Here is a 14,338-nt window from a genome sequence, read left to right as displayed (position 1 = left end):
TAAATGATACGCATTTAAACAAAACTGCATCTTTAAAAAGTTTTCAGGCATGGTAACACATTACTGTAATCCCAGTGACTGAGGAAGCTGAGGCAGGAAGATTATAAATTATAGAGTTCCGCCCCAGCTATTTAGCAAGGCCCTAAGCAATTTAGCAAGACCCTGCCTCAAAACGAAAAATAAAAATGGCTGGGGATGTAGCTGAGTGGTTAAGCACCCCTGGGTTCAATCTCTGGGATTAGGAAAAAAAAAAAAAAAAAAAAAACTAAAGTACCTATAACCTCCCACTCAACAGTTACTCAGTGATATTCACTGCTCCTTTGGATTTTCTATTAACATTGCTCAATCAGATTCAGGAGATGTTTTATCCTACGATTGTATACAGTTTCAGAGAGTGACTATGATTCCTATACTGTATCCTCCCAAGCTGGTCACTGTTAGTTTACAAATGGCCATTTCTGGTGTTTCAACTACTTTCAGTAGTCTATTTAAGTATGAAATACTCAGCTATTAATTTACCCTTGAAAATTGTATCTATTGCTTTACAAATTTTCTTTGACTTAACAAAAATCTTCAGACTAGTTCAAACTCTTCATGCAAAGGAAATTATGAAGACAGATTCAGATGTATCTCTGAATCTTGATCTTCATAATTTTATACATTGTGCAGCACAGTTCATTGGGTTTTTTTTAGTAATTTACCATGTTTTCATAGTTTTCCTTTGTCATGATTCTTTGCCACTTTTTACCTTTTTCATTATCTGACCTTAATTTTTCAGTTTCCTTTACTAACTGTTTCTGCCATTTATTAATACTTCTCTAAATTCCACAATAGGCCCACTTTTTGTTTTTCTTTCATTCCTAGGAAATTTAACTCTCCTTTGTGGTATTAAAGGCCTATAAACCAATGATCCCCAAATCTCTATACTCTTATTAGAAAGCTATTCTACATTCCAATCTCTATTTCCACATTCTTAGTCAATTCATTGGCATATTTCACAAGCATCAATTTCAACATATTCCTGAAATACTCAAATACAATCGCCCTGGTCCCTCATCAACAAATCTTCCTGTTGTATTCATTGCTTCCATTACTACACCAAAATCTATTTCTCACTTGAGTTATCCTTAATCTTCCCTATTCTTATTTACATCTCATTTTTCTCAAATATCATCAATGTATCCTCTAAAATGTCTCAAGGCATTTGTGATACATTTAAAACAGCCACAAATTATTTTCCACTACTCCTGCCATGAAGTAGTCAACCTCTCCTTTTACTTCAACTGCACTTAGACATGTGACTTGATTTGGCCAATGGGATCAACAAATGTGACCCCACTAGAGGCTTGCTAAGCACATGTACCTTGGGCTAGTTCTCTTGGAACTATTCTATGATACCACCATGATCTAAGGAAGTTGGTCTAGCCTCAGGGATGAGAGGCCACATGGAAGAGAGAAGAGAGGCCTTTGCCCACAGTGGGCAGCAATAGCCAGATATGTGAGGGAATCTACTTGGAATGTTGCTGGCAGATATTCCAGCCATGATGTGATTTCAATCACAGGAATGAGTTCAAGCAAGACCACCAGTAGAACTATATCCAGCCAATCCATAGATCAATGAGAAACAAACAAATGATTCTTTGCTGGAGCCACTTGTTCTGAAGTGGTTTATCAGGCAACAATAGTTCAACAGAAAGAAACATGATCTTTTTTCTTTCTTTGCCTGTCCTACTGGAGGCTCATCAATGTCTTCTGTAATTCCTATATGTTCCCTTCCAATTCATCCAAAAACTACCATTTTATTACATTATCTATAATCATATCATCCTCACACTTAGAAACTTTCAGTAAGCTCATTACTAAGAACAACAGTCCAAGTAATGCTGTCTACTCAACTTATTCTAGTCTCATTCTCTCCACATCTACTATCCTATATTTCTGTAAGATTTTGACATGGTTTTATCACAACTTATCATCTATTTACAGGTTATTTATGAATTTATTCCACCACCTAGACGATTTTAATGACCACCATACCTAAAACACTACAGACATTAAATGACTGTTGTATGAATACTTTACAATGACCAGGAACTGAGTTTTACATTGTTTTGAGTATAAGTCTTGAAAACAAGATACCTTTCTGATCAATATACAGATGAATAAACAGGTTCAAAAACATTGAACCCTACTCAAGTCTAAAAACCGTGGAGCCCTGAAATTAATGTGTACATAGTTGATTCCTGGAAAAGTAAACTTTGCACCCTTTAGTCTCCACTTTCAAAACATTCTAAATTTGTCTTTTCCTAAAGAAAATTTAAATTTGTGTCAAACAAAATCACGCTCTATCAGTGCTATATAGTTCTAAATAATATCTTTTTAAAAATATCTTTATTTTTATTTATTTACTTTTATGTGGTGCTGAGGATTGAACCCAGGGCCCCCAGCATATGAGATAAGCACTCTACCACTGAGCTACAACCCAGCCCCTAAATAATATCTTTGATTCAATTTTTAAATATACAATGAATTCTTTTTCTTTAGTCTAATGTAAGATTGTATGGTCATAAAATTGACAAATAATGCTTTTTATTGAGATCAAACCTTAAATAGCCCAATCCCCTCCCCAACTATCTTCAGAGAGAGCTTATCATTCCTGTAGGGTCGGCGTGGTAAAATCAACATAGTTAATCTTCATGTGTAAGAGTTGGCTAAGAGCCAATGAAATCAAAAGGGCAAGTCTGAGCAAGGAAGAAAACAGGCAAGTGTAGACCAGCTCAGGAGTAAAATGCTCCTAAATAGATGCAATATATGGCAGCTTCTATTTTGTACAGAATGAACAATTCTAATGAACTGAGGAAGTCCCTCATTGGTTCTCCCATTTACCATATCATGTCATGGGCATTTTACTTAATATCTCTAAGTCTTGATTAACTTTCCTGAAAAATAAAGAGTCATTATGCCTCACAAGGTTGATGGTGATTTAGCTTAAATATTATGTACTTGGAGTATGTTGTACAATGTCTCATATATAGCAAGAAAGCAATAAATTGTAATAATTGTAGTTGTTGTTAAGTAAGGTTTTCAGGATAAACAGAGCAAATGCTTGTAATCAGTACTGGAATGTTGAAATGATATCCTTAATCGAAGCTGGTTTGTCAACTATGGTATTAGTATGTTAGTGTTGTCCTAAGTTAAGACTGTGGGGAAGACATTGGCAAGATTGTGTAAAATGCTAATGGCTGAAAAAAAAAATCACATGGCAAAATAAATGAAAATTGATTTGAACAGTGTCAGTTCCCTTCCTACAATTTGGAAGAAGCACTTCCTTAAGGAACTTGAGCACTTGGTTATGGAAAAACAGAGATTTGATTTACATTAGGGAAAGAGCTGTTGGGTTGTTGGCTAATGGTGTCCACCACAGTTGTCTCTACATCTTTTCTGCACTTTCTCATCTCTGATTCTTCAACCCACTTCAATCTGACATCTTTTCCCATTGTTCTTGAAGTCACTACCGATTTTTCTTTTCCTTCCAATTTTAGTTTTTAATGAACTTATAAACAAAAAAAGCTCCCATTTCAAAATTTTTAAAAACTCAGATCATATAGACATTTACAATGATTATTTATCTAAGCAACATATATACATGTTCAGTTGTAAGATGTGAACTAAATTTCTGTGACAAATATGCTTTTTTTAAAATAGCAAGAGCATTATAGAGTTAATGCAGAGACCTAAGGATAATCTAGTAGTCACTAAGTCTTTACTTTAGATGCTGTTATTTCTAGCACAGTAAGCTGGCATAATCAAACACTGGAATCTTTGGTTGCTACATATAAAGAATGTGTTAAGTGAACAACTTGCAAATCCCAGGGGTGGAAAAACCCTAAGAATACACAATTGTGGGCATTTTTAACCATCACAACTGTGGCTGAAGACTGTTCATGCTGTTCTTCTGAAATGAGATCTCAAAGCAGTACAGCACAAAATGAAAGATTTTAACAAACAAACAAAAGAAATACATGCACAATTTCTCCACCAATTTGAGTGTCAACCATTTAGTTAACTTTTCCACTTAAAAAAATGCAATAGCAAACCAGACACCATTTCACTGTTAATATTCACAATTACAGTGGCTAAACTCATGATACAGCATCAACAATGCTTCCCAGAGCCAGTTTATACTGAAATTAAGTTCTTTTCTTACACCAAGTAAATGGTGGTCCACAACCACTGGCTAGTTTACATATGAACTAAAATTTCTAGATTTGGGGAGAAACAAATGCTGCTTCAATCATCTGCTCTGCTTCTTCTGTTCTTCAATTAATGCTTAGAAACCTTTCATGTTACTCTTGGTTTTGTTGGTTTGCTTGCCGGTGGGGGATTGTGCCGGCTGACCCTGCCCACTGGAAAAGGCTGCCTGCTATGCTTTCTGCTTTAACTTCTTCGTCCAATCAAATACGTAGTCATAATGGTAGTTCAGAGTCCTGAAAAGGATGCGGAATAGCTCCTTCAGATACTTGTAATCTGGGACTTCCTCAAAGGGCAGCCTACGACAATAGTTTAAGTATATAGCAAATTCTGCAGGAAACCCCTTACATAAAACTTCAACAGAAGTGGACCTCTTCTTTTCACTGATCTTTTCATATATTTGTTTCTTTGTTGCAGCATTTAGTCCTTGCCATGGCAGATGGGTTCTATTAAAATACATCAAAACATATCCTAATGATTCCATGTCATCTCGGCGACTCTGCTCAATACCGAGATGTGCATTGATGCTAGCATATCGGGCAGTGCCAGTGAGGGGTTTACCTTCCATATATGGTATGTGTTGCTTTGTCTTGTCGTTTCTGTACCTTTTGGACAAACCAAAATCAATAAGGAATAACTTATTACAGTCATTCCCGATACCCACTAGTAAGTTATCTGGCTTAATGTCTCTGTGTATAAAATTCTTTGTATGCACATACTCAATTCTACTAATCATCTGGTCAGCTAACATAAGTACAGTTTTCATTGTGAACCTTCTTGAGCAGAAATTGAAGAGATCTTCAAGGCTGGGTCCCAGAAGATCCATGACTAACACATTATAGCCTTTTTCCTCACCATACCACCAGATGTGGGGGACGCCAACCCCACCTTCAAGAATCTTATAGATTTGGCTTTCGATTACCAACTTGGAAAACTTGGTCTTCTGAGATTCTACCTTCACTGCCACTTCCTGTCCGGTGTTGATGTTAAACGCCAGATAAATGTCCCCGAAGGTGCCATACCCTATCTTCTGTACCAGTTTATATTTCCCTCCGACAACGACTTCGGCCTTGGAGCCAGTGCTGCTCACCTTCCGGACAGACGAACATGGAGACTGGATCCAAGTCCTGAGGGGAGGACAAAGGCGTCGGGGGCTCTTCCACCAGGCAAGGTCGCGGAGGAGGACAGCAGACAGTGGGAAACTAAGGCCTTTTCAGGCGTTACGGGGCCTAGAATCAGCCCAGGGAACCCCAATCACGGCCACGCAGTTAGGTTTCTTTTAGGCAGGCCGCAGTCTGTGAGTGGTTCTCGCGGTTACTTAGGCCACTTGTTTCTCGGCGGCCACGCCAGCCTCGCTTTCATGGCGTGTCCCGGGCTGAAAAGGGGGCGTGGTGAGTTAGGGCGGCTAGACAGTTGCCACCACTGCCGCTGGGTCCGGCCAGGGGAGAGCCCTGTCACTCCTCCGACGCCGCCATCTTGTTTCTCCAGCGCCAGCCAACACAAAACGCCCTCAGGCCCGGAAGTCGCTTCTCTACGTCGCAGAGCATTCTGGGAAAGGGATCTAGGGCTCTAGCCTGGCAGGGTCTACCCTGAGAAGAGGGCGGAGCCAGATCCTTGAGAGTCGCAGCCCATGCTCCTAGTGTCATTGCATAGACATGCAGCAACCTCACCATTGACTTCAATTTGCCAAATTCTAATCTACAATTTTTAGTCCTCGTCTTATACCTCCCAAATGACGTGATTGCTCACTGATTCTAGAAATACTCTTTGTACCATGGGATGCAAAACTTTACTGGTTTTCTTCTTCACTGGTGTCTCCCTCCCTCTTGTTACATGACTTGTCCTCTTTCATCTGACCTAATATGACTCAGAACTTTCATGTTTTCTTTCCTGCCACCTATACGCCAAAAACGCCGAAATTATAGCTCTAGCCCAAATTTCCAGACCTGGATGTGCCTTGCTTGACAGGTTTGCTTAATCATCTCACTAACATCACAAAATTAACATTTCTAAAACTGAACTTTTCAGTTTCTTCCAAAGCTTTTTCGTCTCTAGCATCAAATTATTTCAATAAATGATACACACACACACACTTCTTAAGCCAAAAATCTGGGCACATCTTCACATATCTCTCTTATTCCCACTTTTAATATATGACCAAAGCCCACTGATCTTACCTTCAAAATACCTTGTTACTCTCCATTTCATTGCTAACATCCCCATTGTTGCAGTTCTTTCACCTAGACCAAATGCAATGATCTTCTGATGATGTCTATTTTCTTTTACTCTTAGCTCATTCCAATGCAACGTCTGTAGAGCAGCAGCCAATGTCGTCTTTTAAATATATATTTGTTTTTATTTTTATGTGGTGCCAGGGGTCAAATCCAGTGCCTCACTCAGGCGCTCTAATACTGAGCCACAATCCCAGCCCTCTTTAAAGATACAGACGAAATGGTGTCAATACCCAGCAAAAGTCATCCTGTGACCTTCCCTTGCATCAAACATCTCTGTGACGCTAGGGCCTGCAGGATGTGTCCACTTCAAACTCTTCCAACTCCTCTCATGCTATATTTGCCCTCACTAATTACTTATGTCATCTTGGCACTTTTCACTTTTTTTTTTTTTAATTTTAGTTTCTTTATTGTATCACACTCTCCCAACTGCAAAGACTTTGTCATGCCATTCCCTGGAAAGCTACCTATACACATCCTGCCTTCCACAAACAAACCACTCTCTTTGCCAAACTCCTACTCCTGCTTCAGAAAGGCCTTTTCTGTCTTATTAGAATACATCAATTGATCTCTGTCAATTATTTTAAATTATAATTTATTTTTATTGGCGTATTATAATTACACATAATTGTGAGATTCATTATGCCATATTTGTACTCACATGCAACACAATTTCATAAATCTTATTTCCAGTACTTTTCTTTTTTCTTTTCTTCCTCCTCCCTCTGATCTGCTTGCTCTACTCTACCAATCTCCCTTCCATTATTATTATTATTTTAATTAGTGAATTATAACTATATATATATATGTAAGCAGGGCCTATAAATATACATATATTTCTGTATACTCACACATGGAAAATCTATGTCAATTATTTCAGGGGAAATGATATTAGTAACATTTTATCTTTAACTTCTGAAATAGGAAATCCCCATTATTGTAATAAATAATATTTTTGGCAGGGAATTGGCAAGCCATCTTAATCAGAAAACTTCCTGGCTGACAATCACACAAAATTGAGACCACAAAGCATATCTTAAATGTTTCAGCACTTGGATTTTCCTAAATACTTCTTTTAAGTTCTTTCTGAACAACTTACACAAAGATCAAAACATGCTAATTTCAACATTGCTGGCCAAAATCATAAAAGAGCATTTTAAAAAGCATATGGATACATTTACAAACTTATAAACAACAAAATGTTTCATGGCTTTACTGAAAAGAGTCAATAAGATAAAAGATTTTCCTTGTTTGTAAGATGAAAAGATTAAACAAGATGATAGTGAAGATATCTTCAAGCTCTGAAAATTCTAATGTTTATGACCTTAGAATAAATAAATAATACATATTTCCTCTTCTCACCAGAAAAATAATTCTTATTTATATGTTTCACCATAACAATAGTTTTACTTTATATTTTTAATATGTAGTGTATTGAACTGGCTTATTTTTGCTTCTCTTAAAAATGGAAATAAGAAAAAAGTAACTTACTGTCCATTTTTAGCATAAACAAGTAGCCAAGTTGAAGTCAGTCTCCACTCCAATTTTTTTAAACATACATATACCCTGCACCACCACCACCAGGATGCCCATAATGGATACAATTATTCTACTCCTATTGAGGACAACAGAGAGCAGCCTCCAGAAACCACAAAGTAAACACAACTCCTCCTAGAACCCATTTCATGATCTCTGAAATATCTCCTCTGATAGCTCAGCTAAAGCTTATGCCCATGAAGTCACTTTGCTCAGATCTTTATTCAGAACCTTTGAAAGTGGTGCTAATAGTTAACAGAGTCAAAAATAAAACAAAATTAAGGATGCTGCTAATCCAGCAAAAATTCTAGAACTGTATATGGTCAGGTCCAAATCACTTCAGTCATTAGATTCTCTTATAAGTATCAATGGTAGGAGACAGTGTCATGAGGTATTTATGGGAAGCACCATGTGTAAATCTTGTAACAAGCCCTGAGGTACCTGAGCAAAGTCACCCAATTTGCAATGGAGAATATATGTCTTGTAAAATGCAACTCTTGGTATGTTACTGAGCTACGGTACAAATTGGCAGGCAGACTATGGGAGAACAAATGACTATACAGCTAGAATTTCCCATCATGAGCTGAATCCTGTCATATCTGCTAATTCCGATGGCTGAAAACCCATGTCATCACTACTGCAGTGCACTTTCATGCCCAGATGGGGATCCCTGAGGAGTAGTTTATGAGTATGCAAATATCCAACTGTGGCTTAGAGATGGGTCAGACTATCATGGCCTAACTCATAAGTTAGCAATTAGTAGAAGTTTTTTACCACACACCTGGTTATCTGCTTCAGATAAACAACAACAAAAAAAAAAGTGGTCTGAGATTATGATATATAAGGAGACAAGGACAATGACAAATAATCAGCTAGCTGATCAAAGTTTTAGAATAACAAAGATTAGAAAGATCAGAGACATAGCAGCCTGGTGGAAAATAATATATATGGATAAATGTATCGTGGATATAAGTGTGAAGTCTTTGAATTAAAATTTTGCACCAATCCAAGAGCTCGCACCATAGAAGAAGCACTAAGTAACCAGGCAGCCAAAAGGACTCAGCTGATGTCAGCCAATCTCTCTCTTTGACCACTCTGATGCCGAAACAATGGACACATGAAGAAGAGATAGAATTTAGGCATCAGCTCAATAGCATGGGCTCCCACTTTTCATGATGAATGTAGCTACTTCTGTCTCTTAAAGTCCAAATTGTCAGCAACAAAAACTGTCGCCAAATCCATGATATGGCACCATTCCACAAGAAGGCTATTTGGCCACTCACGTCACTTGTACACAGAAAAGTCGTGTGTTCTAGTCAGCTTTTTCACCACTGTGACCAAAAGACCTGACATGAACAACTTTAGAGGAGGAAAAATTTAACTGGGGCTCATGGCTTTAGAGGTCTCAGTGTATAGATGACCAACTCCATTTCTCTGGGTCTATGACGAGGCAGCACATTAAGGCAAAAAGGTGTGGCAGAGAAAAGCAGCTCAGGATATGGCACCAGGAAGCAGAGAAAGAAAGCTCTGTGACCTACCTCCTCTAACCACACCCTACCTGCCTACAGTTACCTACCTACAGTAGATTAATACCCTGATTAGGTTAAGACTCTCATGAACCAATCATGTAACCTCTAAACTTTCTTGCATTGTCTCAAACATGAGTTTGGGGGAACACATCATATCTAAACCATAACAACATGTGATTGTCTCTGGTAGGAATAGACCTGGGTATGGATTTGTCTTTCCTGCCCACAGTCTCAGTCAATATTACTATCCAAGCATTCATTTTATTTGCACTGAGGAAGAGCTGAGTAAGTATGGGAGTGGGCACAGGACAAAAAGATGCAGTAGTCAAAATGTGTTCTGTACTAGCCAGAACAAAATATATTCTGTAAGCAGCCATCCTGACAGAGTGTTGCAACAACCTCATGAAGGCATTAGTGAAGCTCCATTTTGGAGGTGTTTTTTTATGGAAATGGGGCCATATCCTCCAGAATGCAATATACCACGATTCAAAGATTTCCACATTGTGTTGTGTGCCCAGCAAGAAGGCATTGAGAAAAACAGAGAGGAATAACCCTGCTTACCATCACCTTCAATATCGCTTGGAAATTTTTATCTCCCATCCCCCAAACACTTGGCTCAGCAGTTTAAAAGTCCTGGTCTCCAAAGAGGAGTATTTCTTCCAGGGGACACAGCAAATGTCCCATTAAGCCATAACTATGGCTTCCCTTGGCACTTCATTCTCCATGTGTCCAGAAACCAGTAAGAAAGAAGAGGAGTCATCACCTTGGCAGGGTAATTGGCCCTTGTCATCAGGAAGAGACCCACTATTATGTAATTAGAACACAGAGAAACATGTACAGAACACATGAGTGGGCATCCCTTGGTACCCTGTGAAAATTATAAATGTAAATGAACAACTTAAACAGCCCCAGCCTGAGAAAGTCACAATGACGAGGGTCATAAAGTCCTCAATGTTAGGGTTTGATTCTCACCACGCCAAGTCACCAAGAACAACAAAGGGCTAAGCAGCAAAAGGTAAGGGGAATCTAGATTAGATAATGTTTTGGGAAGGTATCAGGACTCTGAGACCAGCTTCAGCAACAAGAGTAAAGTGGGTATCATTACCTCTCTAAGTTCCTCCTGGAATAAGACTATGGAATTATGGAGGACAGCTATTTCTATCCAGGTGTTTATAAAACTGTAGACATAAACAATAAAGGGTAGACTATTATAACATGGAAATGCACTGCCTGTATTCCTCTGTATACATCGCTTTACCAGGAAGGGTATACTCTTCCATTGGCCCAAGTGCTGTCCCTTCAGGAACTGCCTGACCTACAGAGAGCTGTGTGTCCTGGAGTGGCCCAAACCCAACATCTGATCAAAGCGTGGATAAAAGCGTTCAGTCAATAAAGCCCAGTACCTTAGAGCTGTTTTAGATCCGGAGCTCACTGTCAGAATAGGCAAACCCCCTATAAGTTCTGTATCACAGCTCAACTTCTCCTGCCCCATTTTATTTCCATGCCTTTTATTCTACAGTTGATTTCATTGCCAAGCATCCTCCTCTTTAAACTCCATCAAAGAGCATAAAAGAGTCCAACCTAGATTATTTTTTTCTGAATAAAGCTCAGGGCAAAGAATAAGACTGGGAGGGCCCCAAACTACAGTAAGAAGTCAGGATAATTTCACAACGATACAATTCATTTCTAAGTATGTGTCTTAAAATTAACTTAGGTTTGTACTTTGAGCATTATAATAATTGAAATAGCATGTATATGAATTCTCAAATATCTTTGGCTGACATTTATGTAAAATGTGTATCATGTATATTTTAAAATTCTAAAAATTTCATAGGCAAAAATTATCTGAAAGTGGATCACTGGCCAAAAAGATTTAAAACTGTAAAAAACTTCAAAAAGAAAGCATAGAAGAAATTTTTGATGACTTAGAGTTTGACAAAGATTATTCTGTGTGTGTGTTTCTGAGAATTGAACTCATATCCATGTACATGCTAGGCAAGTGCACTACCACTGAGCTATATCCCCCAAAACCAAAGATTTCTAAATCACAAAACAAAAAGCATGAACAACAACAAAAATCAATAAATTGGACTTCATCAAAACTTAAAACTTCTGTTCATCAAAAGACAGTTAATGGGGGGAAAAAAGATAAGCCACAAACTGGGAGACAATATTTGCAAAATGTATGTTCCAAAAAAATTATACCTAGAATATGTCAAGAACTCTGACAAATCAAAAAAACAAATAACTCAATAAATATTGGCAAAGCATCTGAAATGATGCTTTACCAGAGATGTACAGATGACAAGTAAGCTCATGAAAATATGTTCAATATCATTATTCATGAAGGAATTTAATTTATTAAATAAGTGATTTTTAAATGTAAATTAATTATAAATTAAAACTATAGGCCACAACACTATCACTAGAATGTCTAAAAGTAAAAAAGACTTTTCATATTAAGTATTGACAAAAATGTGGGGCAACTAAACCCTTATACAATGTTCTTTTAAATGCCAAATGGCACAACCACTTTGGAAAACAGGCAGTTTATTATAAATACACCTTAGCAATCCCACTCCTAGCTACTTATCCAGAAGAACTTAAAACATATGTTTCTAAGAGTTCTTTTCATAATATCCCTAAATTGGAAACAGCCAACTGTCCATCAGTTGTTGACCAGATGAACAAATTATTATATCCTTACAGTGGAACACTATTCAGCGATAAAGAAGATACCTCTGATATATGTAATATTATGGACGAATCTCAAAAAACATTGAGTTTATAGTAAATCAGTCCATGTACACAAAAGTTCGCAAATTTAGGATAGTTCAACTTACAAGTTTTCAACATTATAATGGGGTGAAAATGAAATGTATTTCGAACAAATTATATATTTAATGTTGAATGTTGATCTTTTCCTGAGATAGCAATGTGCAATATGGTGTTTTGTTTTGATACTGGGTAATGGCAGAAAGGCAGAGTTCCCAATAAGCCATGCAATCATGAAGGTAAACAATGGGTACTCTACAGGATGCTGTGTTGCTATACAATGATGCTTGGTAGATTAGGTGGATTAGCATATTTTGATTTATGATATTTTCAAATTATGATGGCTTTATTGGGACATAAATCAAGGAACATCTGTATTAAATTTGAGAAAATAAAACCTAATCTTAAATGACAGTAAGTAGGGATCAATGATTCCCTAGAGCTATGGGTGAAGTGGGAACTGATGACAAATAGACAAGACTGATGGAAATATTCTATATCACGAGTGTGATATTGGTCACACAGGGGTATGTATTTTTTTCAAAAGTCATAAAACACTTAATTGAAAAATCTATGAGTTACTCTATGTTCATGATGCATTAATAAAGTTTTTAAAAGAAGTTTTTATTTTATTTTATATTTCTTTTAACCAAATGAAGTAGAAAGATAAACTAAAGAAGATTATTTGTGTACCTATGTTCATAGGAGCTTTGCACAATAGCTGAAAGATGGAAACAGCCCACATGCCCATCAGTGGGTAAATAGATTTAAAAAAAATAGATTTTTTAATATCTATTATAATATATAATAGATATTTTTTAATATCTGTAAGGTTATTATTTAGCCTTAAAAAAGAAGCAATTATAATACATGTTACAGCATGATAAACCTTGAAAGCATTTTGCTAAGTGAAATAAATACAAAAGGACAAGTACTGTCTGATTCCACTTATATGAGATTTCTAGACTAGTAAAATTCATAGAATGGTGTTTACCAGAATCTGGGGGGAAAGGGAGTGGGGAGCTAGTAACTAAAGAGGACAGAGTTTCATTCGGCTGGCGAAGATGAAAAAGTACTAGAAATGATGGTGGTGGTTATCCAACAATGTGAGTGGATTTAATGCCACAGAACTCTGTGCTTAAAAATTGGTAAATTTTATGTTATAAAAAGGAAGGTAGTGAATACAATGTGGGAGGATAAATGTGGGCAACTCATGGAAATTAATGCTTCGTTTTATGAATGGGGAAAGTGTGGAGACCATGATAAGCTGATTTGCAAGGAACAGTGGAGCAACTCTGGCCATGAAAACCGATAAGCAAAGGATCAGGGAGGTTAAAAAGGAGGAAACTTCAAATAGCTACTGTTCTGATCAACAGGATAGGTGAACCCAACCACCCAGATGATTATCTTTAGAAATCAATGTGTTAAGTCTGCTTTCAAAGGTTTATGTTTCCATCCCCTGAAAAGCTCTTAATGGAAGGGTGAATTTCATGAGAAATTGCTGAAAATTTGGCTATTGGAAAAATCTTTTGGATTTGAATTTTATAAACTATCCACACAACAATTTCCCTGTGGGCTAAGACCAAAGGATCTTTAAATTTGGGCTAACATAAAACCAAATTCATAAGAAGAACTCGGGTAAGTTGCTAAGATCCAGAGGAAATCCATAGGACACAAGAATCAGCTACAGTTACAGGCCCTGAAGCCATGGCAACAACCTTGGCTCCACACAGATAGTAATAAGCCACTTCAAAATCACTGGGAGCTGAGCCAAGAGAGGGAACACTGAGACAAGGACTCCGTAAATCTTAAGGATAAACTTCTCCCTGCATGTGAAAAACAAAAGACAAGTTCTAAAGCATTTTCTTTGATTTCTTCTGATCTTTCTAAATTTAAGAAGCCTACCCACAAAGTCTGGGGATCAGGCCGAGTCTCTCAAAGGAAAGGACACAGTGTCCCAAAGTCCTTCACTGGGGGGTCCATTAAGCATCAGTTCCTCCCAGACAGACCCTAAAC

General features: G+C 37.4%; 1 protein-coding gene across 1 annotated transcript; it reads right to left on the bottom strand.

Moving 5' to 3' along the window:
• Positions 1-4,423: 4,423 nt before the first annotated feature.
• LOC143396527 (casein kinase I-like) lies at positions 4,424-6,929 on the bottom strand. Its single transcript, XM_076852436.1, has 2 exons — positions 6,922-6,929; positions 4,424-5,336 (listed from the first exon to the last, which is right to left on the bottom strand). The coding sequence occupies exons 1-2, from the start codon at positions 6,927-6,929 to the stop codon at positions 4,424-4,426; spliced, it is 921 nt and encodes a 306-aa protein (XP_076708551.1).
• Between the last annotated feature and the right edge of the window lie 7,409 nt (positions 6,930-14,338).

Source organism: Callospermophilus lateralis, chromosome 4, assembly GCF_048772815.1.
Source record: "Callospermophilus lateralis isolate mCalLat2 chromosome 4, mCalLat2.hap1, whole genome shotgun sequence".
NCBI lineage: Eukaryota > Metazoa > Chordata > Mammalia > Rodentia > Sciuridae > Callospermophilus > Callospermophilus lateralis.
Note: the sequence above shows the minus strand (reverse complement) of the source record. Positions and strands in the feature narration are given on the sequence as shown.